The sequence below is a fragment of the Paramacrobiotus metropolitanus genome, unplaced genomic scaffold (assembly GCF_019649055.1).
Source record: "Paramacrobiotus metropolitanus isolate TYO unplaced genomic scaffold, Prichtersi_v1.0 Parri_scaffold0000135, whole genome shotgun sequence".
In the NCBI taxonomy this organism is placed as follows: Eukaryota; Metazoa; Tardigrada; class Eutardigrada; order Parachela; family Macrobiotidae; genus Paramacrobiotus; species Paramacrobiotus metropolitanus.
In genome coordinates, this window is record NW_026570355.1 from 42,072 (window position 1) to 69,110 (window position 27,039).

The 27,039-nt window shown below is 43.0% G+C and overlaps 3 protein-coding genes and 1 long non-coding RNA gene across 4 annotated transcripts; 3 read left to right on the forward strand and 1 right to left on the reverse strand.

The window, feature by feature from the left end:
- The first annotated feature begins 1,677 nt into the window (after window positions 1-1,677).
- LOC129599027 (uncharacterized) lies at window positions 1,678-4,723 on the forward strand. Its single transcript, XM_055497158.1, has 3 exons — window positions 1,678-1,924; window positions 3,658-3,945; window positions 4,020-4,723. The coding sequence occupies exons 1-3, from the start codon at window positions 1,809-1,811 to the stop codon at window positions 4,321-4,323; spliced, it is 708 nt and encodes a 235-aa protein (XP_055353133.1). The 5' UTR covers window positions 1,678-1,808; the 3' UTR covers window positions 4,324-4,723.
- Window positions 4,724-7,706: 2,983 nt separating this feature from the next.
- Window positions 7,707-8,516, forward strand: LOC129599040 (uncharacterized). The gene is made up of 2 exons (XR_008691856.1): window positions 7,707-8,012; window positions 8,141-8,516. It is a non-coding gene; the product is annotated as an uncharacterized LOC129599040 (long non-coding RNA).
- Window positions 8,517-11,445: 2,929 nt separating this feature from the next.
- Window positions 11,446-14,298, reverse strand: LOC129599031 (uncharacterized). The gene is made up of 5 exons (XM_055497162.1): window positions 13,895-14,298; window positions 13,792-13,821; window positions 12,229-12,839; window positions 12,004-12,153; window positions 11,446-11,809 (listed from the first exon to the last, which is right to left on the reverse strand). The coding sequence occupies exons 1-5, from the start codon at window positions 13,968-13,970 to the stop codon at window positions 11,720-11,722; spliced, it is 957 nt and encodes a 318-aa protein (XP_055353137.1). The 5' UTR covers window positions 13,971-14,298; the 3' UTR covers window positions 11,446-11,719.
- Window positions 14,299-23,270: 8,972 nt separating this feature from the next.
- LOC129599028 (uncharacterized) lies at window positions 23,271-24,633 on the forward strand. The gene is made up of 3 exons (XM_055497159.1): window positions 23,271-23,553; window positions 23,778-24,059; window positions 24,146-24,633. Exons 1-3 carry the CDS (start codon window positions 23,363-23,365, stop codon window positions 24,276-24,278), a joined length of 606 nt encoding a protein of 201 aa, XP_055353134.1. The 5' UTR covers window positions 23,271-23,362; the 3' UTR covers window positions 24,279-24,633.
- Window positions 24,634-27,039: the final 2,406 nt, after the last annotated feature.

Below are 27,039 nucleotides of genomic sequence, written 5' to 3' on the forward strand. Positions count from 1 at the left end.
AAGTATCGAATTTTGACTCCTGTTTCCCTAAACAGGAAGTCACAAGTGCAATATGACAATATCCAATAGATAAATGCTTGGTCGTCACTGATTGCCCAGAGTTTTACCGGAGACCGGAAGCGTTTTAAAGGGCAATTCGATCGACCAGTTTATTAGCCGTACCAAAGGTAGTTCTTCTGTCTGGTGATTCGGCCTATCATTGTTTCGAAATTTTGTCATGCAACGTCCTTGCTGAGGCCAGAGCAGATATACGTAATATATATGGAACAATATACGCGCTCTGTATTTGGCGCATGCTACTGCATCAGACTTTTTTGTATAGCCTTCGGCAAACTTACCGGGTGGCCGAACAAAATGACACCCTCCGCGTTTGTTTTGCCCTGCGCGAACCACTTAACGTAATTTAAACCGGATAGACTCATTCGATAGACAATTTCATAAGCTACTCAAAACACTCAAATATTTTTTTAAAAAATTGAGACTCCTCGTTAACAACGGCGCCAAGTGAAATCGTGTAGAAATTTTTAGTGTCCCAGCTCGCATAGTTAAAAATTGCGCCTAACTTTTTGTCCTTGCACATGATTTCGAGTTTTTTAAATGTTTTATTTAGAGCAGCACTTTCTCTTTCAGCCGGGAAAATATTGTTGGGATGATGCATGCACTGGATGAGCTAGGCACTAAGCAACCTTTTTGACCGTTCGAAAAAATTACGATTTTTTTCGTTTGTTTTTATAAGTATTTTAGTTTTTTTTTAGTTACAATTTTTTTGTTCAGTACTGGGTGCAATGAAGAGCGCCGCTTCAACTGGAAACTGTAGGTGGGTGAGTACTCTTTTAAACACGGGTGTGAACCAGGACTGCATTCGAAGCGATGGTCTGCAAATTGTTTTCAAAAAGTCCGCTACCCCGTTTCATGAAGATGAAATGTAAGGAGTACCAAATCTTTCGCTCGTTGCCCAGCCAGGGTCACTAGAATGTTTTTATTCTTTACAGTAAAAAAACCAGGAACAATCCCCCTTTCCGAAAAAGCAACGTCATAAACAATAACCTACTTGGTTGAATATCTACAATTTAAATTTGAAAATAGGGAAATTTGAATTTTTGTTTCCAGGACATCTCTCAGTTCCACCCATTTTCTCAAAATATTTCTGGAAAAAAGGAAACTCATTTATATTGTTGGTTTAACTTAACTTTCTTGTGACATGAAAAATGCTCTTTCGAATAAAACTAAATCATGTCAATCAAGCACCGGATTGGCCCAGGGCACCATATTAATCCAGGGTGACATTTTGTTCGGCCACCCGGTACTTCCCTTTGGGTTTATGGAGCTCATACAGCTATATTATTTTCATAGAGACATTACGCGTATTTCTCAGGTTGAATAATTTGAACACGGGAGAAAATTCTCGTTTCAAGCTAATAAGCATGCGGTTAACCCGGGTGCAAGCGATTCAAATCCAAAGCGTAGTATTGCACCGTGCACCGCATTAACCGCAGGTCCGCTTTTCACAGCAAATCTTATAGCACATGCGCATGATATGTTTACTTCTTCGTGTTTTGAGCGATAATTGATAAGCATTTCGATAGCATCTAACGAAACGCTTTAAACAGACAACATGATGGTCGTTCACAGTAGTTTGCTACGTGTCTTGCACAATATTCATTTTCTACTCGGTGCCTTTTGTAAAAACTAATAATAGCAACAAAAGTAAAAATGGCGTTTGTTTCGTCTCCCTTTCCAATAGTAACACTGGCATCGTTCACCGGTAACATACATAGTCAAGTGTGCAACGATACACTCGAGGTTGAATGCTGTCAGGCGTTTCTGGAGAAACATACCGCGGTGGTATCCTTGGGCCCTTGGCGTGGCCACTAACGGACGCAGAGGTCTATGCCAGTCAGCAACTGGCCCGCGACTACTGCCGGTAATTCCTGCTCACTTCGTAATCTCTTGGTGGTTTTGTAGTTCTTTCTTATTTATCGCAGTGCACAATTTACAGACGTACGTTTTTTTTCCGCCACATGTAGCTTCACGCGCTGAAGTAATTCCGTTGAAGTTGCGTACAGAGTATCAAGCAGTTGAGTAGATACAGACATCATATAGTAAAGTGATCTACATACACTTGTGACACATTTTGTACACGTTAAATTTTCCAGGGTCTGCTTTCTGATTTTTAGCCAAAGTATTCTATTGTATCCTCTACGTACTTTCCATGTATCCTCATAATTTTTCTACCCTATGATAATTTTTCCGTCGTAAGTCACCGTATTCCTGCAGTGTTCGTTATATATCGTACATGTATTCTGTAGCTAAGATAGTTAACAGGTGTATGAAGGATACGGGCGTTTTGGCATTGGCCATACGGGGCTGATACTTTAGGACACTGAACCGTGCCCACAACGTAATGCTGAAGACGCAGGATACATGGAAGATATGTTAAAGAAATTCTATGATGATACGGCGGCTGTTGAAGGTCATGATACATCACTTTTTCTGCACGTCTTACGACACTTTTTATCTGGCGTATCCCACAGTATTTTTATACTCTATAGATGTAGTGTCTATCCCTTGTTTATATACATATTGTCATCCATGTCTCCTGCCGTCTTCAGCATTTGATGATTATTGCAACGTCAGTATGATTCTTTACGTATCGCTGCTGTATCCGCTGAATATTCCTCATGTGTTCTGCAAAATTTCTTAGGCTAGGTATATTCAAGTGAGGTACGCAAAGAATATGGTTGAAAACAGTAATGAGTGAAGCGGATAATAAAAGCATAAGAAGGATACATGCAGAATACGACTGAAAATGCGATACCGAGGATGCGTTTCCCAAGAAATGCCAAAAAAGCATGTACGAACTCGTTCATAAGTTCATGTACAGTGAAACTTCTCTATAACATACACCCTCCGTTCCAGACTTTCTGAATGTTACAGAGGGGTGTATGTTAAACAGAAGCGCTGCCCCCAGGGGCACTGCCCTCAGGGGCTCCGGGGCATAGCCCCCGGGGGTGTTACTTAACCAAAAAATTAAGTATCAAAATACCAGAGTGCGGACATTATTCGGTCTGAATGTTGGTTTTGCTGCCCAGTTGTATGCTTAGAGTTGGAAGATCCGGTACTGAACAGATTAAAAATAGAAGCCGGAACTTTCTTTTAGAGACACCGAAATGGTTTTTTACACCAGCCTAGCCAACTATATGTTACGCTGGGGTTGAATAAGCTGGTAAAACTGTTACCGGTTCCATGAAAGGTGTATGTTATAGCTGTAAAGGGGTGAATCTTATACAGGGAACTGCCCTGTGTTATAGTCTACGGGACGATTTGGTTCCCAGCCTCGTGCATGCTGTAAAGGGGTGAATGTTATAGGAAGGTGAATGTTAAGGGGAGTTTCACTGTAGCGCAGAGCCGTTTTCTGAATGCAGGCGGAATTAGCTGGCTTTGTGTGGCTAAAGTGTGTGTTATCAAACTTTGAAATTCTTCGCAAATTTTTGTGAGATGTTCGATCGGTGCAACCGAAGAATATCAGAATTATACTCTGTACATCGCAGTGTACAGTTTCTCTTGTAAGTTTTTGTAATTAAAATATGCTTTCTGCGGACAGTTTCGGCTCTGTTCAGTACATTTGTACACTACTTGAATAAGTCTGTAATGCAGCTCTGCTAACGACTGCGCCCACTGCCTGCTGAACCTAACGGTCCGTTGTGCCCATGATCCGACATTTCTGCAGCACCTCCAGCAAAACAGCGTTCCGTACAATGCGGAAATAACCGGCGTCATGGCAACCATGTGCCAGCTGTCCGTTGATCCCCTCCGCTTCGTGCGCGCTATCGAACACTGCGAGGAACAACGTCCCGAGTTTGTGCTCGAGGTGCTTCACGAGGACCGAAGTGTGTTAGCCGCTAACTCACACGACGCCATCAGCGCCAGGCGCAACGTCTGCAAGTAGGTTCACTTGATCCTACCGACGCTCTAGCGCTCCAGTAAACCAAATGCACCATCGCACGTTGTCTTTGCAGAAAACTGCACGGGATTGCCACCGGACTGGATGAGGAGGAAGCTAAAGCGGAGTTGACGAAGAAATGCGGATTGGAAGCGGTGAAGGCGATGCATGATACTTATCAGCGACCGAACGATATCCACTGCACGATGACTAATGCAGCTTTTCCTGCGATGAGATGGCAGCTGCCATATTTTGCTTTGCTGACTGCGCTCATATTGTTCAAGCCTATTGCACGGGAGCATAATACTGTAGTGGCTCGCACATCTTGTACCACAGAGTTGGTGTACGGGAAAAATGTGCATCCAATATACACACTCTAACCGGGCAAAACGCACGATTCCCAGTTGGCGTGCATTGATAAATTTCTGATGTTTCTCAACTTCTGGTCTGGAGAACCTTCTTGAATATTAAAAAAATTAGAGCTCTAATAATTATTAATTAAATTTATGCTCAAAAGCAGCCATTAACTTAAATCTTTGCTGTCAGCTCGAATTCAAACACTGATTTGTTGTGGTTTTTGGGGTGCCCCTGCAGAGTGAGGGGTACGTTCAGCAATCAGCGTCAACATTCTACAGCTACAGAACAATTCGAGTTCTCAGATACAGAGCTTCTTTTCTAAGGTGAATTACAATTTTAAAGAAAATGTTTGATTCTGGACAGATTCAGAAGGAGAGTTCATCTTGAAGTCAAATCAAGCATTATTTCGTAGGCGTGCATTTTGCCCGGTTAGAGTGTGTATATTGGATGCACATTTTTCCCGTACACCAACTCTGTGGTACAAGATGTGCGAGCCACTACAGTAGTATTTTTTAAGCGGGCTTACTTTGTTTATATTGCGAATAATATTATAAAACGATTTTTCACAAGAACCTGTTCACTCAGTATGCGTCATGATTTTCAAAAACTGCATTAAACCGAATGCCTCTATTGTTGCTGTTTTCTATGGCCGTTTAGGCGTTTACTTTATTAAGCAGCGGGAAGCCTACAGTTCGCCGCGAAAAACCAATTAGGTCATGAAAATCCCGACGGTGTCAAAAACATTATATATACCTAATTTTACCAGTTAGTGGACAGCTCCGCTTAAGAAGCTCTTCCGGAAAAATCATTAAAATTAACAAAGATCCTGCTGAAAGGTCGTATCCTCTTCTTTGCTTTTCGGACCCCGAAAAAAAGAATCCGTCCCAAAACCTTTGGAGAAAACAGATGTTAAGTCACTAGTTGGTGAATTACGATATCGGATATGTATCCACAATATCGAACAGCAAATAATCTACGTATGCGGGGAAAATATATGCTTCCCCCGCCAGGCAAAGTATTTGTCAACCTGAGCGACGATTCCCAAAATACGCTTTTCAACCGCTTGGTACAGTCATAAATATAATACAGGTCCACCGAAACCGTTAGGTTAGGCGTTTTATGTACCGTTAATGCCGTCGGACATATTAATCTTCAGATTCCTAATTTTTCTTTGATTACCCTTAGAAGAATGAAGTAAGTACGATGAACATACAAATTCAGTTAATGCACAGGATTCTCTCTGACATTTTTAATAGAAAGCATTTCTGTGGCTGTGAAAAACCTGGTGTTCCGTGCGTCAAAACTGAGACTGATATATGGATAAGCCGCTCATCTCTTCTCTGCTTAAGCGCTTTCGCTACTTTCTTCGATCTGTGATGTTCCTTTGTTCTGCCTACGTCCATTGTGGGTAACGGTGTCGGTGCGCGATTCTTAGCCGGGATCAGCCTGCGACATTCACCCAGCTCGACACAGGCGCAGGCGTTTGCAGCGCATCAGCGGCATCTGCAACGTTCAACCAGGCATCTGGTCCCTGGCCCCAGTTTCCCGGATAATCCGGAATACGGAGACGGTGAACGCATACGTATCCTAGATATAAAAATAATGAAACTGATGTGATAAACATAGTGAAACTAAAATAATAAAACTGATGTGATATCTGGGTTTCGCAGTAAATTAAAATACAGAAACACCCGCGTGTAACAGCGAGTGTTTAAATACAGCGGTACAGCATATAGCCGTAATTTAAATACAACGGTTAACCCGAGCGACTCAAATCCAAAGTGCGTGTTTCATACTTCACCGCAGGTCCACCTTTCATATGAACGCTCAAATGGGCATGCTATATTTACAACTTGACTTCTCCTTGTTTATCAGCGATGACTGATAAGCATTTTGACTGGATCGCAAGAAACGCTGCGCACACAACTTAATAATCTTCACAGTAGTTATGTTAGCGGCTTGCGGAACAGTAGTATTCATTTTCCTACCTTCACAAAAACTGAAAATAGTAACCACAGTTATAAATGACGTTTGCTTAGTCTCTTCTTCCCATGATAACATTGGCGTTGTTCACCGGTGGCAAAGGGAGTGAAATATGCAGTGATACGCATGAGAGTAAATGCTATGAGCAGTTTCTGGAAAAACATGTCGCGGTGGTATCCCTGGCGTGGCCACTGACGGACGCGGTGGTTCATGACAATCAGCAATTGGCGCTCGATTACTGCCGGTAATTCCTGCCCACTTCATGCTCATTCCTTGTTGTTTTTGCAATATTTTCTTGCTTAACCGTAATGAACGATTTACGATATTTCATACCGTTACGTATAATTTTGCCTAGTGTAAAATTAAAGCAGGTGAGTAGTGGAGTTATTTTCACCTAAGGCACGGGTTGTAGACGTTCATCTTTCAGGGTACGGTTTCTGAGTTGTATCCACAGTATGATTAGTATCCCACTAGTGTACCCTTCATGTTTCCTCAAAACTGTTTTGTCCTCGTGTAATCTCGCTGCCGTATTTCGCCATATTCCTGCATAATTCTTTATGTATCCTGCATGTATTTATTAAGAAGCCTATTCGTTCTGCAAGAAAATTAAGAGGATACATGAGGGATACGGGACGGATGCGGTAAGGATACTGCAGTGTACTGGGCTGTATCCACCGCAGCTGAAATCCGCACGATACATAGATTACATACAAAGGATATTGCGAGAATACGATGGGATACGGGCCACGGCGGTTGGTGAAGGTCGTGATACACATGCAGACAGGGGCGCGCGCGCCCTGCATGCAAACATGACTTGCTTTTGTCTTACGGTACTTTTTATCAGACAAAAACCCACAGTACACTAGTATTCTTACCGTGTTTTTTATGTACTCTCCATGTCTCGGCTTTGATGAGTAATCTAGCATCAATAAATTTACGTATCCTTACTGTATTCTCTGTGTAATTCCCGTGTATCCTGTTGGATTTCTCAGGTCCCTTAGCCTCTTAGGTTTGCTTATCCGATGCAAGTGGGATGCACAGAGGATACTGCGAAAATACGTTGGAATGAGGTTGTGAAAGAAGGCGATGATAAAATATAATAACCATACATGCAGAATACGTATGGGATACGATGGGACACTGTGGATATAATACAGTTCCTAATGATGCTCCCAGAACACCTAACGTGTACGCACTCGTTGATATCTGAGTAGTAAAATGCAACGCATGCAGCGGAAAGCGGTGTTAGTTGGCTTCGTTATATTCATTATTCATACGGTATATATTTAAAATTTTGTCAAATGATCGATCGGTCGAACAGAAAGATATGGGTGCCCTGCATTGTAGCGTTCAAGTTCCTATTTATTATTTTTCACGTTAAAGATAATTCGCAGATAATTTCGGTTCTATTCAATGCAGTTATACACTATAAAACAAGTCTGGCAGTGCAGTTCTGCCAACGATTGCGCCGACTGTCTCCGGAGCCTGACGGACCGTTGTGCACATGATCCGGCGTTTTTACAGCTTCTCAAACATAACAACGCTCCGTACAATATGGAAACGGCCAACGTCATGGCGAAAACGTGTCAGCTGTCCAACAATACCCTCCGCTTCGTGGGCGCCATCGAATACTGCGAGGAACAACGTCTCGAGTTCGGCCTCGAGGGGACATATGTCAGTTGGCCGCTGCTTCATACGACGCCATTAGCGCCCGGCGCAACGTTTGCAAGTAGGTGGAAGAATTCCTTTCGGCGTTTCCGCACCAGTAAACCAAGTATACCACCGCGTATACCAAGTATACCACCGCGTATACCAGTAAACCAAGTATACAAAGATAACCGCGTGTTATCTTTGTAGAAAACTGCGGGGGATTGCCGACGGATTAGATGAGGTAGAAGCCAAAGCGGAGTTGACGAAGAAATGCAGAAGGGACGCGGTGAAGATGCTGCATGATACCTATCAATTATTGCACGAAGCGCACTGCACTGCGCCCAGTAATTCAGCTTTTAGCGGGATAAAGTGGCAGTTCCCCTATTATGTTTTGCTGGCTGTGATTATCGGCCGTGCTTGTTATACTATTCGAGCTTGAACATACAAACGAGGCTCTCACACTTCTGTGTGCTGGTTTCTAATACATACTTCCGTGTGATGATTTCTAATCTATCTGTATCGACTTGTTACAATTCTTTTGGCGTTTTTTGTGTCAACCAAACCATATAAATTATATGAACGATTCCTTTCCACTTCGAAACCGTAACCAATTCTTTAGCCTGTGATATCCTTGCGCATTCTGCTGGCACTGTGAGGTTGCATTTTACCTTTATTTCGTGTTTTATGCCCGGTACATTTTATTCAAAGAACTGCTTGTATTCTGCGTATTCACCTTTTTACCTGCTTGTATATTTGCTGTTCTCGTAGTTGTACGTGTCGTTTTTAACCACGGGATAGGGTAGCAGATGGGGTAAAGTACCCACCCTGCTGCATCAGTTTATACATAAAACCCTAACAGCAAGGTCAACACGGAACCTTTACTGACTTTACCTAGATCCCAATGAAATAAACTTACTTTGTAATGTTGCCACTCGTGTATTTCGGTCACAGCCTGTTCTGTTGCGGATAAGTTCCCCGTTATGTATTGCTGGGGATATCCTTGACCAGTATAACGATTTGCTGTAATACGAATCAGTTATAGCCTTGGAGGTAATATTTTCTGTAAACAAGTTAAAAACCCGGTTACCTTTGTATACTCGTTTATCTTTATCTTTGTATATATAAAACCCGTTTATCTTTGTATACGCCCGGATGGCGTAATTATCTCCACCAGAATATACTGGTAAGGACGATCATCTTTAGATCGATCGATACATGCATGCCACGCGGAATAGTGACACCCAGTGTTCCTCTGCGACAAAACTCATAATAACGTAGAGTTAGCCGCACAATCTTTTGTCTGCTTGAGCGTTTCTCTCTCATCTTCGGCTCGTAATAATCGTTTTTGCCGGCCCACGTCCATTGTGGATAACGGCGTCGATGTGCGCTTCTCAGCTAGGATCAGCTAGCGGCATTCAATCACCACAACATAGGGGCCGGCGTTTACAGCGTGTCTTCAACGTTCAGCAGTACAATTAGCTATTTGATCGCTGGCCTCAATTTGCCGGATAATCCGGCTTGCGGAGACCGATGGCACCTGCGCGGATGCCGGGTTGTTATGTCAGCTGCCGCCGAGGGAATTGATGCGCTCCAAGAAACCGCAGCAATTATTGTCACCTTCTCCTTCTCTTGCTGGTTATATAAAGCGTGCGGTTGCATGTACAAGACGTTCATTATCGGCTCACCATATCCCGCTGTATAATTACCGGTGTATTTCATTTCCGCCAGCCAGCATCAACATCCTCCATTCGGATTCTCTGTGCCCTTTTTGCACCCTTTCGCAAAATGAGTGCTATGGAATTTTGCGGTTGCTGTCTGGTTCAGTGCCGTACTGGCGTTATATGCTCCGGCTCCTGCAGTGAGCATCCAGTTTTGCTCTGGATCAGAACATGTTTCGATCGCCGTGGAAAACCGACTGAGATGTTAGTGATTTTTGCTGTTGTCGGCAGATGCATCTCTTCAAGCTGCGGTCCGCACGATGGTAGACAAGTTGATGTAGTAACTTATTCTACCATTGTACGGACTGCAGCCTCCATCTTCTGGCTGCAATGTGTGCAGGTCTACTCTTCCTGGATCAACGGTATCTTCATACATATCAATTTGGATTACTGCAGCACTGGTGTCCAGCGGCAATGCACCATTTGCTCCCCGACTTTTGGTATTATTGTGTTGCATATAGGTACAATCATGCACCCAGTAGAAGTGTACGGCCACCGTGGGTTATCTTGCTCGTTTTTGGGCGGGAGACATGCACGTCACGGTGGTTTGAACAGCATCGTGTGCCGATCATTGGTTTCGGCGGGGATTCCAGCTAAACTCGAACCACGCGGCACGTCCCATACGTCCGATCGTCGCCCGGACGCCCGAAACCATTAGTTATAGCGGGAATGTCACAATGTTAGTACAGTAGGAGTTGTTCGTTGTGGGATTTTTGCCATATTAGCAAAGGCTATATCAGAAATCAAACGATTAACAGTTCGCTTGCTGTTGAACTTTGGGATTGTGGCAGTCAGTAGCGCGCCTATTTTGACAGATGCGACACCTATGCCGAATTATCGTAGATCGAAAACGTGCTTAGCGTATTGCGACCGATTTCCCTGTGATTTTGGGATCCAACTGAGTTCTTTGTGCAGCAATTTTTGCGACAAAATCGTTGCTGACTTCGTGCAAAACGCAGTGTTATAGCATAAATCATACGCGAGCAACACGTAACATCTGCTATGAATGCCTGAATTTAAGTCTTTGAACATGTATGCCTGGCCTCCAGAAATGTCGCCCCACCCCCCAGTTATTCCGTATTCTCCTCTTGCAAAAACTATGTGCTCATGTAAATTCGAAACATTTCTGTCTCTGCTAGAATTCCAGTTACCTTGATCCAGTGGCGTAGCGGGCCGTAGTATGGTAAATGACTGCAGCTAGTGTTCATCCGATTTCGCTGTTACCGTGTTAACAAGTTCTCGAATCGGGCTTGTACCTGTGGCCTGGTTGTACTGTTTGGGTAACTGATAGGAGTGGATGCAAATGGCAAATGTTTTGAATTAGTGGAGGTTTTTTAAAAGGCGGACGCTAAAGCCACTACATCGCACTACAAAACACTATCGTCACTACCGTGCACTGCAGAAACTACTAATGGCACTACAAAGCTATCATTTCACTTTTTTTGTAAAAACACCTTCAAGGCTAATGCGACTAAAATAGTCATCTGACAATTGTGCACATCCACTGCAGTTTGCTAATTACTGTACACTACATTACCTTAAACTAACAATACTTAATACATCATGCATGATAGATGCTCGTATTGATAACAATAAGCATAACGGTTACATACATTAAACAAACATACGTACTGTATTAACTGGCAATACGGGCTGCCGATGCTTCCCTTGAATGATGTGGCGCATCGGGTTTTACTGGAAACCAGCTAAACGAAGTAGTGATGTGTATGTATAATTCGTTGCAGGTAACGCACAGATTTATTGGCAATCGCCAATGGCAATTGCCACTGCGGCTTTTTACACCCTGTCAAGTTGATAGAAAAAGCATAATTGTCACAAAAATGCTAATGAAACGAAATATTAGAAGTTTAGGGCGGTCGCAGCCGCACATTTCGCGGTTTACATTTCGCGGTGGCGACAGAGCTCGTGATAAAACGGACATGCTAAAAAACGAGAATTCTCTGGCAACCAGGGAAACCATAAACCCAACTCGTAGGGTGAGGAGCAGCGGGAAAGGAAGCAGACGTTGCCAAATCAGTTCTCTTCCCAACATTATCACCGTTCTCATTCATCGCAAAGTTGCTGTGAGCACAACGACGATTACCAACGCGATGAGGAGGGTGACAGCAACGATGGTCAGACCGTAACAAACACATTTCTAAAGAAACCACAGGGATTCAAGTAACAATAATTTGCATTACCGCTACAGAGAAAAGGACTGACACCAATAAGATGTTTTTACTGGGATTCTATGCATGTTTATGGCAATAAGGATGCAGATTACAGAAATTTAAAAGTGCTCACAAATACCAATCTATGCCATATTATAGATGTTTGATAATAATTGCTTACGCATGTCTCGGACTTAGGTGCTGCAGCGCCGTTCTGCAGTGTGGTGCTTGACTGTTCTTCTGTAGCATCAAGCAAAGGGGTTCTTGGACGTATAGCTTTGTACGGCCCATGTCCCGGTTGATTGGCTTGAACAGCAGGCCAGGGAGTTCCCTGTGAATAAAGCATATGTTTTCCGGAGGATCTCAAATGAATTCCCTGTACAAGTCGCGCTGGCGATGCGCTCACCTGCACGAAAGGGTGCTGGAGCAAATTATCCGCCGACGGGCGATTACTAACGTGCGGCTGGAAGCACAAATCCAGAAAATGCTCCACAGAATCCAGAAAATCTCGCGTATCCCCACAGCCATCACGGCCAAGATTGTGGTCATAGAACGGTTTCAAGCCGGTGGCCAGTGCCATTTCTATTTCCTCGGCTTTAATCAAGCGCACCACCTCTCCGTTGGTTTCCTTCCGGAAGAAGCGAGGTTCATGTCCGTGCAGCATTTCTAGCAGTACACAGCCCAGCGCCCATACATCACCCGCGCGGCCTGGTCTACCAAAGGCCGGCTGGAAAGCCTCCGGAGCCATGTACACGGTGGTGCCGTCGCCCCGCCGCACTTCGTGTGAACCGGTAGCGGACTGTGCCAGCTGCACCATTAAATCAAAGTCGGCGATCTTCGGTGTGCCGTCGGCTGCGAACAAGATGTTCCTGCCTTTTAAATCGCGATGGACGATGCTTCTCTGATGCAGGTAGTGAATGCCACTGAGAACTCCCGCTAAATCGCGATGGATGTCGAACTGGCTGTAGCGCTGATGTCGTAGATTAAAGTTCTGATTCTTTTGATGTAGTGTTCCACCTAAATATTCTGGGAGTTATAGTACTAGAAAAATGCACCAGACTGGGCATTGGCAGGCCGGAGCGCAGATCTCATGGTTCGGACTGGAGGCTTCAAAATGCCGGTTTCAGTTCCAAACTCACACAGACCAACCCCGTATGGAAACACCGCTACTGGTGCGTTATTTTTTCTTCGTGACAACACTTAGACCAACCATAAACTCGAGTTTGCAGGATTAATATGGTGCAGCAACAGGTATATCATAAAGAATATTATTCGTTCTATCGCTTATCAATACCGTTTTGTAGCTTTATCGCTCTCCGTTTTATTGTTTTATCGCTTTTCCCTATGGCTTTTACCGGAGCATTACTCTTTCACGATCACGATTGTCAAAAGAGGGTGTAGAGGAGTGACAATAGCCATTTTCTTGTAATATTAGCAGTTTCGGCATGGTCGGAGAAACTGATAAAAAATGCTGGCAAAAGAAAGAAGAAACTTTTCAAGAGTGAAAGGAAGAAGAAGAGGAATCTGCTGCGCTGCGGCCAGTAAATAAATACACCAAGCGAAAATGTCTGTAAGAAAGGTGTATACTACTCGTACATAGTGCATACAATAAGCAGTTGTGCATAAATGTTAACAACAGACAGTTGGAGGAAAATGATTTTATTACTCGTACTGACTGTTAGAAAATGTATTCCAGAGCAAAGTGCAAAGAACACTTTGCAAATGAACCAGTGAACTGAAGGCTGAGTAAAAAAGGTTTAAAAGACAAAGCTGACATTTTTAGCTGGCGTTATTCCTTTAACCGATAAAGTACTTACTAACGATAAGATCTGAGCGTTGCGAAAGTAGAAGCTTTAAATGCACGCATTACTGATGCGAAAAACGATCTACCGATCTTCAAAGCTTATGACTATGCATTACTGATCTTCAAAGCTTACGAGTACTGTAGTCAGCTGTTTCAAACTTTAACCTTGCGCGTGTTCCATTATAATGCGCACTTCTGGAAAATTCCCAAAGTATACAATATCCATGTAGAAATATCTGAGCAAATTTTTGTGCGGAGTTTCGTTTAGCTGCAAAATGGATCTGAATTCTTTTATATTTTGTTGCAGGTCCGCGTCGTAACTTGTGGCGCCCAAACCGATGCATTTTGCCGCGTATTTTTGTCCGGATATGTCATTCCTGACTAGAAACACCCCCCGACACAGTCCTCCATCGCCCAGTTTCCCATCTATCGTGTAGCGAAATGGCGGCCGGCAATTTTCAATGTCGAAGCGCGTAATCAGTTCTGTGCAGACTTCTCCTTCATTCCCATGGCTCAGCAACATGATGTATTTGTACTCCACTGACATACAGAATTCCTACTGAATTCACTGAACTATGTTAACTGAAAACGTGGAAAAGGCTTTATTGTAAAACAGTGGCGTGTGCCGGATGGTGTGGTGATTTCATAAACAACACTCACCGTTATAGACCGTTATAGACCGTTATAGGCGTTGATCCAGTTATACAGTAGACGGTTCGGCGGTTTGTTGTGTGCCGTACCAAGTTACTCATATAAGCAGAGATCCCTGTGATACGCCACCGGCAGCATTAATGACTATCATCCATGGAATTTCAGGTCCATTAGCATTTAGCAGAAGTACAAAGTACATATATAGGGCTCGTTGCTTGGCTCTCCGAGAGAATGTCCAAGTTAGGACATTAGTGGATTACTGGTTCCATGCATTTGGAACATCCATAGAACCTCCACAGAACCACTCCAGAACCACAATGGAACCAGGCACATAACCACCAGCCGGCATGCTCCCACACTGCCTCTTCTTTTCCGACGCCCAAAGAACCACATAGAACCGCCATAGAACCTCCATGGAACCACCATAGAACCACAATGGAACCAGGTACATAACCAACAGTCGGCATGCTTCCACATTGCCTCTTCTTTTCCGACGCTTATAGAACCACATAGAACCGCCATAGAACCTCCATAGAACCTCAATAGAACCATAATGGAACCATGTACATGGTCACAAGCAGGCAAGCTTCCACAATACCCAGTCTTTTCCGAAGCCCATAGAACCACATGGAACCACCATAGAACCTCCATAGAACCACCATAGAACCACAATGGAACCAGGTACATGACCAACATTCGGCATGCTCCCACAATGCATTGCTGCAAGGTAGCTACGTGCATGGCTACAAGGTAGTCCCGACTTATCTTTCGTAAAGGTACAAACTGTTCGTATTTCAAATTGTCTGTTGTCTATACGAGCTCGTAAAATGATCGATACCTGGCACGCAAGCACCATGCCCGCGTGCGTTTAGTCGGGATCCTGCACGAACCACTCAAACCGAATTCTCGTGTAGGAGATAACGAGCAGGGTGTGCGCGATGGTTAGGGTCGTCTCCGCCACTAGCAGATCGCGGTTATCTTTTGCCGGCACAAGATCACCAAGGTTATTGCGGACAGGATCCGCGGTATTCTTGGTGTACGTATCTGTGTATAATAACTGCTGTATCTGTATACAATAAACGCGTGCTGTTTCTTTCCAGTAAAGGCCTATTTATACTTCACTTCAGTCACGTTTTTTTCTACGTCCGTCAAAAATGTGTTTTATGGACGTCCACCAGAATGTACGAGAAAAATCATGGCCGTGACAAAAAACGGCGCTAAGATCCAGCTTAGCTCACGGTCGTGTACAAAGCGGCTTTCATTTTATACTAGGACAGCATGTCCGTCAAAAACCAAATTTCGAGCCCAAAACAACCCGAATTAATTGTTTTGAAATCTGTCCTGAATGTATGCCAAGTGGAACCTAGTACATACATTTGGTGCCAGTACAGTAATTACCTATTAGCTCTTTTTGAATTTTATTTAGATTTGAGAACACAGAAACTGCGCTTCTTTTACCACGTGTGAACCCGCGGTTGGTTAAAGAATGAAAATTTGATATCGCGCATGACACGTGGCATGCGCAAGCTAATAAGGTTCTAATGCAGAAACTATGAAAAGGTTAAAGGGAACATAACGTAGTAGAAAATAATGTGAAAAGTTTGGGAAAAGTTCATAAGGAACACTGAAATTTGAATTCTTTTGGGAAGGTCTCTACTGAATATAGGCAGACTTGTGCAAAAAGTACCGAACTTGATGTCCGTCAACTTTGAAAAATAGAACCAGTTCTATTTCAAAATTTTGACGGATGAAGCCAAATTTTGACGGCCATCAACTTGACGGACCTAACTTTCGGACGGTGTCCGAGTATGTGGTTATACTCCACAAGTCAGTCACGTGCAATGTGACGGAGATGGGGAAGTGTTCATAGTGGCGAAATTTCTTCAGTTCCGTGAGATGTGACGGTCTTAAAGCCGAGTATAAATAGGCCTTAATTCGCAGTACAATAAAGCAAGACCCGGTAAAAACATGTACCGCTCTTAGCATCATCTGTATTCGATCACTTTTTTTCAGGGTGCAACTAAATCGGTATAGATCTTGTAGCACCTGAAACTGTCGACAATCCGTTTGTTCCGCTAGAAATACTTATGTGGATATGACAAGCAATAAGAAGGTAGCAGTTTTGCGTAATGGCTTTTTCCCCAAATAGCAGAATGAGCGGGATTTGTGTTTAATTAAACACCAGCTACTGCAGCCGGAATCGCCCGCGGTAACAGAAAAGCAAACAGCACCACACTCATAAAGCGTTCTCATGTCAAACATTGTAAACGTAGTGGATTCTTCTGTTCGGCTCGATTTATTGACCGGTGCGAAGCGAAGGTCTTCCTAATTCAGCTTCAATGCTTAGCTTCGCTTGTGTCCGTTACGGAAGTCCAGCTATGACGTCATCCTAGATAATTCAGATGACGTCACGGCTCTATACAGTAGTTTTGCAGTGATTCCCTTGTGTCCGTTACGGAAGTCCAGCTATGACGTTACGGCTCTATACAGTAGTTTTGCAGTGAGCCACTTGTGTCCGTTACGGAAGTCCAGCTATGACGTCATCCTGGATAATTCAGATGGCGTCACGGCTCTATGCAGTAGTTTTGCAGTGACTTATTTGTGTCCGTTATTTTGCAGTGACTTATTTGTGTCCCAAATATGACTTTATCGCGGACTAGCCGGAAAACGCCATGAGACTATAGAACAGTTTTGCACTGCTTAGCTTGTATCTGTTAGGGAAGCACCGTTGATGCATTAAGTTGGGCGGTGTCTGATAGTGCACCCGCTCAAAGTTCACGATTAAGTTCGACGCTCATGGAAGACCTGCTACGGCCCATTGTTCGTTAAAGATGTGGTCGAACAGTGTTCACAGAATCTCGGGTTAGTAAGTCTGTCGTCTTAGCGGTCTGTCTGTCGTCTTAGCGTATACTACCTGTCTGTCGTCTTAGCAGCATGCGAAGACATGCGAAGTCGGTCGTCTTAGCGACGTACAAGCCGTAAATGCGCTTTCCGAAACTTTTAAAAATCGTTAACTACGGCAGTACTCGACGCTGCTGTTAATGTAGTCGGCGTACTTGCTGGATATGCGCAACAACCGAAGTACTGCCAGCTGTAAAAAAACGACAAAAAAGATGTTAGAATTTTCTCAGTGAATATTATGTAAAGGCACCGTAAATTTGCAGAATGAAGACCGCTTCTCGCGCATTATTCCTGGAACTGGCGGGAGAATTTCCGCATTTGGAATTGGATATAGTAAAAAAGATCACAAAGTTCAAGAAATATAATAGCCAGTTCCTGCCAGCCCTTTTATTTTGGAACGATGAACAGCGCCAAATTTGCGAAAATGGTGGATGCAGCATACGGCAACGTTTACCCGCTTATCACTGCAGCCGGCATTACTGAATCCAGCGGGCGCATAGCGCAATCCTATGCTATGCTTTGGGCCTCTACTTTAATGGTCAGTGTGCGATAATAAACATTGAAATTAACACAGAGTCGTAATGTCCAGTCTGTTGTTAATTTGGTGCATATTTGTACCAAAATCGAGCTTTACAAAGCAATACACCTGATTGCACTGCAATCGTTTAAAATGGAGTTCCGTTCCATAGTTTCTGGACATAACCGGGGACACTGTCGTTGATCGTCTTCAATTATGGGAGTTTCTTAAGCAAAGTATCGCCAAAGCAGCGAGATTTCAAAGGGTGCATCAAGATGAGCCGAGCCATCCAAATCCAGACGCTCTAACTGCAAAAACAACACTGGTGAATGCTATTCGCTCGTTCCGATCAAAAGCATCAAAATCTGAAGTAAGTATAACGGAACTGTTCGACTTCAGGAAGTACTGTAATATTATTTTACTAGGGACGGACGTATCTTCCCGTAGTGGATTAGTATGCATTCTGAATGGTCATCCGTTCACGCTAGTACTATAATATTTTTTTGTACTAAGAACGAAACCATTGCCTTAAATCGATTACCTTAAACCGTTGCAAAGAATGCAACGTGTGACTTAGATTTTTCAAAGTTCCGAGCAGTGTAATGTCGAGCAACTACAGTACGGCTGCGTGTAGACAGTATATTGCCGCACGCAAATAATATCGTTGTTATTCGTGGGCTATGCGTGGCAGTAATACCGTTACAAAGCTAAGAATAACACAAAAAATCTACTGAAAGACCTAAGTATCACACACGCTGCTCAGCATACGCAGAAGTTTCTTTATTTAGATTGGGAATACGTTAAACGAACGACTGGAGAATGGAAGGTCTGAGAGCATTGCAGTTCAGTGGCGTCCGTTTACCTCGTTACTGTTGGAGAAGGGAGAAAAAGAGCTTGTGCAACTCCTTTCGCCTGCAAAACGACAACTGGCGAACCCCCGAAGACGAAACGTTCGCTTCCCGAATAAAAAAAGAGCTTGGTGTTGGACATTTCCGAGAGCAGTATTTATGGATTCTGAACTGGCTACCATTGAAGGGAGGGACGCGGCTGCTGAAGGTTGAATTAGTGAATTAGACATTTCATGTTTAGTCATTTACAGCATTTCAGATAAATTTATATGGCGCAACCAAACGTTTAAAGATTAATAATAATTTAATATGGCATTTTTACTAAAGTGCGTTCTCATAAATTATTAAATTTCAGGCGGGAATAGAATTGACGATGCTGAACAGTCAGTTCTTACTCTTGCATTGCCAGGTGCCAGCGTTATGTTCCAGCCCGCTGCGGCAAGTACACCATCTTCAAAACAGTCCAAGAAAAAAGGTTTGACACTAAGTGCCTGCTCTCATGCAATATATTTTACGACCTTTTACAATGTGTACTGAAGCAGCCGACACAAGTTGCACCAAAGAGTGAGGTGTACGGATATTGGTACCCACATTGCTTGCTGCTCAGTGTAGCGTGTGCAATACAAGCTACGGCTGGACCAGATAGTCGTGCAACTTGTGCGGGCGGCTACAGTATCATGAATGCATCGGCGGCTGTTACATTAAAGCACCTTTGCTGCTGACATGCAGAACAGGTCAAGATGCGGTATTGGTTGTCATTGGAAACTATTAGCTTTTATTCTTTTGTAGCAAAGCGTGAATTACGTGGGAAAAGGCACGCGGACCTGCAGGAACCTCACGATGCACAAAGGGGACCAGTGAAGAAGGCTTCAGCGTTTCTTTGTTGTCGAGAGGTATCGTCGCAAGCGTTACTGCCGTCTGATGGCAGGCACATTTTTGCAAAAAAAGACAATAAGCGTTAGCTAATGATGTGTAGTAATAGGACAGACTTCAGAGTTTAAACGTTAAAATCTAGCAGAAAGACTGACCCGCCATTTCGTCGGCCATCGCTTCGTCGAACAGATACGACGTCGACCCATCACAGCGTCTAACCCATGCTCAGCTAAATTGTCTGTTTTCTAGTTTTCTTATTAGATGTTTCAGATGTTTTTAGGGAACTTAGTTCTCTTAGATATTTTAGATTTTAAGGTTCTTTTGGTTTCTTGGCTTTTTTTCTTGTCGCCTTCGTTATGGTCGACGAAGTGCGGCCGACATTGTGTCGGTCGACGACGCATTAGTCGACGAATTTCGGTGAGCCGCAAAATAGAGCCTTTTGCTTTTGTCTGCGTAACCGATTGACAGCTACACGAAAAGGGTTTGCTTGTCTGTAGCTGATGTAAACGGAACCATCAAAACGATGACACGCCGCATCTGCGACGACCCCGATCCGCTATCTCCCATTCCGGAGAAGACTTCACTGCGGTGCGCCCCGTGCAATAAGTCTTTGGACGAAAGCCAACAAAACCTTGCGTGGATTAAATGTACGCGATGCCAGCACTCTTTCCATCTGCAGTGCGCTGGTGTTTCAGCTATCGCTCTTGGGACTCGACGTGGGGCTTTTTCTACTACATGGAAGTGTCGGTACTGCGTTTCACAAGCTCGTGCGCAGAAAAAGCAACGCAGATAAAGCGTTTGCGACCTTTTGCGGCTGTAGGAAACTGATCATGCTGAGAAGTACCGCAAATGGAAATTTTTCTTTAGCTTGATATAATCGGACGCCATCATGTATGTCACATGTTTGTCTTAACGTGTTTCACTGAAGCAGTTCTCTCCATGCTCTTACATTACTTTGAAGCTTGAACTCATTATTTTATTGTTGGCGGTAGATAAACTCGCGTTTTTCAATCCAAAAAAGTTTTTCGATATTTGTTGTTTCTGTTTTGCGCGAACTTTGACTTCGGAAATTTTATTGCGAACACTAAAACACCACGTTGTGTCAATTTTTGCAACTCATGACTGTGAAGCTTTACCAAACTTATCAGGAACCGAACGAAATAAAACCCTGGAAAAAAATCGATGTAATTTATCACATTAGGGATGCTGGAGCGAATTATATCAGGTTAACGCGCTAACCAGAGCCTCATAATTATATCTCTCCATCGCAAATAGATGGAGTTATCCTTGAGCGTAACAACCAGTGTTGCTGGTTTTCGAAGCGCTTGCAACATCGAAAAATTTGTATTATCTGCAGACTGCTGGTAATTATCTACGTGGCTCAATGGTGGTTCTGTGGTGGTTTTATGTGGTTTTATGTGCTTCAGAAAAGAACGGGTAGAGTGGGAGCATGCCGGCTTGAGACAACCTGCGTGGTTCCATTCTGGTTTTATGGTGGTTCTATGGAGGTTCTATGGTGGTTCCATGGAGGTTCTATGGTGGTTCTATGTGGTTCTATGGGCTTCGGAAAAGACGGGGTATTGTGGATGCGTTCCGGCTTGTGACAATGTACATGGTTCCATTGTGGTTCTATTGAGGTTCTATTGAGGTTCTATTGAGGTTCTACGGGTTCTGTTGTGGTTCTATGTGGTTCTATAGGTTTAAGTGCTTTTGTCCTAGTCTGTTGATTCAATCCCCATAGAACCACTTAATGTCCTAACTTGGACATTCTATGTGCTTGGCGGAAATGAATCATCAATTTCACGGATGATTCAAGCAATAAATATAAGGACAACTGCAATGCGCAAGCAAAACATTGAACAGTCGCCAAAAGGATCTGCTTGTACATAGAAGGATAGACAATGCGCTAACCTTTGTACCTGTACTGGTTCAGAAGTAAAATTTGTGCTATTTATCGCCGTTTGCAGAACACTTTGCAAATGAACCAGTGAACTGAAGGCTGAGTAAAAAAGGTTTAAAAGACAAAGCTGACATTTTTAGCTGGCGTTATTCCTTTAACCGATAAAGTGATCAGGGCGTCTTTAACGTGATCAGGGCGTCTTTTTGTCCAGAAAAATTAACAGCGCGAGTGTTTATGTATACTACATAGTTTAATGCACCAGAGTGTGTTCTCACTCACTGCATCCACTATAACACGGTATTGTACCACTCCTCTACAATCCATTTCATACGTTATTAATTCTTTTATTCGTTAAACGTGCGAATACAGAAACAATCTAACAAATACAGAAGAAACATTACATTATAAATTTAACAACCAGCGGAAACATGCGGCCGAATCACAGAGAACATTTGATCTAAATTAGCCGAGGCTGGTGCATCGGCTAATTATTAATTACATGTTTGAATTTTGCAGCATATGAGCTGCACGCTTGTCACCGGCAGAAAGGTTTACGGGTTAATGATTTAATTACGATAAAAAAACCTTCCTGCAAGAATCTGGCAGAAAGTTTTGCAACACGCTGGCAGTGTTCACCGGTTGCATTAATAATTTCTTAATCCAGGGTTTCGATCTACGGTAGATATTCGGAATTACTCTTTAATTATGCTACGCGACAAGGCCAAAATTAGCCTCAACCGGCAAAATTAATCTGTTATCTATTATTTTTTTCGCTTTGCCCAATAAAAATTAATTTCGCTTTCGTACAGAAAAAAAGCTTTACACCGGATTCCATTAGTTACTTTCGCTTAAAATCATAAAAATTTATACTTTTGCTGAGAGCTTGTGACCTGACTGTGAAATTGTGCGTCTTTCGTAGATACTTATGACGGGATCATGCGCTCTACTTCTATTTATCATGTATTGAGCATACGTATGTTACATACGTATTTTGGACAAATTGACAATCAATAAATTCCGCGACTTTAGTGACAGTTTTAACCGGAAAGATGTAACCAGTCACCTTTGTACATGCTATACATAATACAATTACATTTTATAATCCTGCAAAATTTTGACGGCAATCAGCCGCAATTTTTGTTGAATGCGGCTGATTGCAACGCAGTCAAGCACAGATCACAAGACTTCACGATATGTTCTGCATAATTTCTCTCCGAATCAGAAAAATTAATTTTAAAAAGTCTGTTTGTGTGCGGTTTGTTCATGTTTTTGACGCTAAGCATCGTGTCAGGACAAACCCGACGTTCTCCTTCTTCTGAACATAACACATTCAGTTTTAATTTATTATATTTTAGTTTTATTTATTTGGTTTCTTGAAGAAACGAAACGTTGGACGGCCTAAGACTAAGGTTTGTCTGGCAACAACCAGCGTTCCTTTAAGTTAAATAATTTTAAAATTACTTCAGTTGATGTGATTTAAATTTCTTCTCATGCCGGCAGACTGAGGGATGAGAAATCTCCTCGACACAATTATCACACTGAATCGGAACTGTCGCCAATATACCGATGCCGCATTTCCGGTTTGCCAGTACCGTGGCAGATAGAACTTTTTATTTGCGAGTCACTGGTCTTCGATCCAAGCCATCTTTATCACATAAATTTCATTTTTGAGTTACTTCTCTGCAAGGAAAACGGTCTTTTTTACTTCGGGGCGGCAAAATACCATCGACCGCGAGTCGCAGCACGAAGCTGCTGTGAACTGGAAAAACCAGCCAAAAGTTAATTTATGTAATGCGGAACCATTGTCTTTTCCTTCGACATTTGCTTAATCAGGCTGGCAGAATGTATGGTTTTGCACGCCATGCTGCAGGCAATATTTCATAGTTTTGCAAATGGTAAACAAGTGCATTATAAAAATGAATTTACGAATTCTTTCGTGTTCATCTGTCAGCACTTGACACTACATAGGCTGAATTTACTGTGAAACACTTCGTTTGCAAGTTCAAGTGGGCGTGAGCTTGTCGCATTGAGCATAGCGTACTGAAAATGCACTGTTTCTTACCGTTTCTCGCTGTCGCCGCACTATCGCTTTGTGTCCGTAGCGTGCTCGGTGCCGACTGCGATCAAATGCGGATCCGCTGCGATCCACTCTTTCCCGACGATCGGGAAGACCTCCCATGGCCGATGAGCGAGGCGGATATCCATGCCACACAACAGGCGGAGCAAGAACATTGCCGGTAAATAAAACTCGATCGATGTTTTTTTTATATACAGTATCTACTAACTTACGAGGGACATTCCCGAACACGAGGGCGGACGGGTTCGGGAATGTCCTTCGTTAGTACGATAGGTCAATATACTATACTTAGAAGTACTAAGTACAGTACATTGAACTACTGCACTGCTGATTCAATTTTTCTTACCACTTATCTGCTGGCTAACCTATCTGCTCGTAATCAAGGGCCGCCAATGAGTCCGTTGTGTGTTTGAAAGACTTTGAAGACCACTGCGAAAACACTAAAGCGATGGAGATCTATCGCGAGGAAGGCTACTTTTTTAAAGCGCAGATGTGGAGTGCAGATGCCATGAGCTGTCAACTGTCCATCAATCCCATCCGCTACCAGAACGCCATCGCCTACTGCGACTCTAAACGGAACAACTTCTTCAACGATCTTTTGGTCGTCCGCAGCGCCTATGCGCGCAGCTCACCGGACCGTGCCGCCGCTAAACGCAACGTCTGCGAGTAAGACGGTTTTTTTTATAACTAAACCTTGCAAAACCAGATTTTATATGGTGGTTTTGTTGTGTGAATTCTACGCTCGGTTGCAGAAGCCTGCAACTGACCGCTACCAAACTGGACGGAACCGCCAAGGAGGAGTTGACAACAAAGTGCGGAAAAGAAGCTGTAAATGTCATTAAAGACGCGGCGGTTAAACTGCACGCGGCTTTCTGCCCCGCTTGACAGTAATTCAGCTGCCTATAAGCGATCGATATTCGGAAATTCTTTGTAGTGCCCTTCGACAAGGCCGGAATCAGATCCAAAATGCAAGATAAAATCTGGTGTTTTATCGACTTTTCCAAATAAAAATTGGTAGCTGCAATCTTTCAAAAAATTCTTTCCGGTTTGTGCCAACAGTTATTAGAAAGGTCATAAATATTTCTTTCATCCAGGTCTGGTGATTCGGACTGTGCGTGTTTCTTACTGTGGATACATACGAATGATACGATGTGGTATTTAATACCACACATTTATTACATATACTGATATACACAGTTACTGCATACAGTATATGCAGCTATGACTGTAGGTCCTATAAGTGCTAATAAAAGTAAAGATTTACAGAGATATTATTTTTAGCACATTATTATTATGTCATCGCATGTAGGTATACAGATACGGCACAGTCGGTATACTTCAATGTAGTGCGTGGCGCAGCCGGCAGAAGAACCAGTCGGCGTTATTTTGCAATAAAACATTCCAATATGTTATATGGAATGTCTGATTTGATTTCATGTTCCGCCGTACTCATAAGTAAATTTTCTTATTAAGCTTCACGGTACTTAATAAGTGGTGCCGAAACCGTCTGATCGGTTGGGGCGGAGTGCGAATTCGTTCGGTTAATCACCAAACGAAAATGTCACCGTTTAACTATTTCTTTCAAGAAACACCTTGGGAACTTTCATTATGTAACAATCTTTGGTAACCTTTGTACTCAAATTTTAGCAAAACTAAGCTCGCTAGTAGTATTTAAAATTAGTTTGCTAGTCATTTGAATTTATCATGACCGTAAATGCAATGGCACATGCTTTTATTGAAAAAGATTTTACTCCGGGATCCGGAACACAAGACAAACAGAAAGGACTTAAAAAATACTGTACCTAAAATTTTTTGTAATGTATCCGGAAACAAAACAACACGGAATGTGGTGATTCCGCAGATCAGCTGCAGCGGACGGCAACAGACAGCGTCGGGTCGAACTGGGACGTATGACGTAAAAGTCTGATTGGTAAACATGCTTTCGAGTAACCTTAAAGGTAGCTGAATTTCAAGTGCCCGGAGTGTGAAGATCTAATGTACAGGGGTTCCGGAATACGAAAATATCGAAACGTGACGCAAACAAGCAGTGTTCTACTTCCAGCCTAGTGTGTAGAAGTTTTATGCGCACGGGGTGTGTCGTTTGTTCTTCAATTTGTTGAATGGCTGACCGATTTGTCGAGCTTAATTTTTGTTGTCCGACATTATAGACCTGCAGTCACGTGTGTAGCCGGCAAGAATGTTAACATGTTCACGGTTCACGCTGTGGAGAGTTTCAAAGATTTTAAACCGACTTATTCATGTGCGCCGCGTCATTTGCGCTGACATGCGTACCAAACGGAAGTAACAACGACGGCAAAACATAATAGCAAAATTTTTCAAATGCCGTGCTACATATTTCTGTCAATCCGCAGAGAAACTTGTACTCGTACATACGCCAGATTACATTGGCCGGATATTTCGCCCTTAAAAATGCTCACAAAAAGTCTTCGTCAGTCAGAAATCCTTGTTGGGTATAATGTCGAAAGTGTTACGGAAGTTGCAAGGGTATGTCAAGGCGGCTTTGAATTTTTTTTTATGTAGTATCAGAAGTCGTGGCCTTTTAGTTTGCGAAAGGTACGACAGGACTGAAAGTTCCCATTAGTTAACTGGCCGAAGCTGTCATTATCACCTTTTCGGCGTTTGCTTTGGTGTACAGTCGCCGCGCGATGTGTATAATGCGGCTCTGGTGTCCAAGACACACCTAAACACTCACCACACCTGTCGTAGACAGATACCTGTCCTAAACACACACCTTGCAAATCAGTTTTACTTAATTACACAGTCAAGTTGACATAATTGCACCTGTTGGTTTCTGTGCTACCCGTTTTTATCTATATCTTTTGCTTTTTTGTGACAGTTTTGAAAATATATTAAGTTTTTGATCACTTCGGAGGCTGACATGGCTTTGTTTTTCTAAAGCTGGGTTTCTCAATCTTCATTATGAAATGCATAAGCGGCTACGAAAGTGTTTTTGGGCTTGACTATGTCCATTTTACAGTACATTTATCTGATCTGCCAGGTAGTCTGCATGCAGTTCGCATTGTGCTTGTAAACAAGGGCGTCGGGCGGGAAGGTTCACACTTTGTTGACATAGGTACTGAGCCGCGATACTTTGTATTACCGTTTTATGAACACAAATTTGTAGCTACGCCGTAAACTTTTATGCATAGCAGGCAACAGTTTTTTTACAGTATACAATTGTTTTTGAATTTAGCATTTTTAAAAACAGCTCTTTATCGTCCGCACTATCAAAGCTGGAAGCAGCACCGCGTAAAATAAATACAGTCCACATCTGCAAAGCCTATTTGTCTCTGCACAGTTCGCATGCAAATGTTCCTTTTGCTGTTCGGGCTTGCTTAACACAATTAACGTGAGAAACTGTTTTATAAGACACCCTTTGTAGCGGCAGGTGACAATTTCCTTAGCCGAATCTGGTTTTGGCACTCTGCAGGTGCAGATAATGGGAAACCGGTGCACAAATCGCTCGACATCGGCACATGGCTCCAAAACCTTATTTAGACCGACGACATACGGGAAAGGAGTCATAAATTTGTTAAAAACGCAGCTGTGAAGGTGTTGGCGCATCTGAAAAATTGCATGTTTCTTCACGTAAGCTTTAACCAAGGTTAAGTCACCGGTTCAATTA

Excerpts from the sequence above, each read along its gene's own strand:
- LOC129599027 (XM_055497158.1), top strand. The coding sequence starts at position 1,809 with ATGCTGTCAGGCGTTTCTGGAGAAACATACCGCGGTGGTATCCTTGGG. Across the intron at positions 1,925-3,657 it reads CTGGCCCGCGACTACTGCCG|CTCTGCTAACGACTGCGCCC; the intron begins GTAATTCCTGCT and ends TCTGTAATGCAG. Across the intron at positions 3,946-4,019 it reads GCCAGGCGCAACGTCTGCAA|AAAACTGCACGGGATTGCCA; the intron begins GTAGGTTCACTT and ends TTGTCTTTGCAG.
- LOC129599031 (XM_055497162.1), bottom strand. The coding sequence starts at position 13,970 with ATGCATCGGTTTGGGCGCCACAAGTTACGACGCGGACCTGCAACAAAA. Across the intron at positions 12,840-13,791 it reads TATAATGGAACACGCGCAAG|GTGGAACACTACATCAAAAG; the intron begins GTTAAAGTTTGA and ends CAGAATATTTAG. Across the intron at positions 12,154-12,228 it reads TCCAGCACCCTTTCGTGCAG|GGAACTCCCTGGCCTGCTGT; the intron begins GTGAGCGCATCG and ends CTTTATTCACAG.
- LOC129599028 (XM_055497159.1), top strand. The coding sequence starts at position 23,363 with ATGCACTGTTTCTTACCGTTTCTCGCTGTCGCCGCACTATCGCTTTGT. Across the intron at positions 23,554-23,777 it reads GCGGAGCAAGAACATTGCCG|GGCCGCCAATGAGTCCGTTG; the intron begins GTAAATAAAACT and ends CTCGTAATCAAG. Across the intron at positions 24,060-24,145 it reads GCTAAACGCAACGTCTGCGA|AAGCCTGCAACTGACCGCTA; the intron begins GTAAGACGGTTT and ends GCTCGGTTGCAG.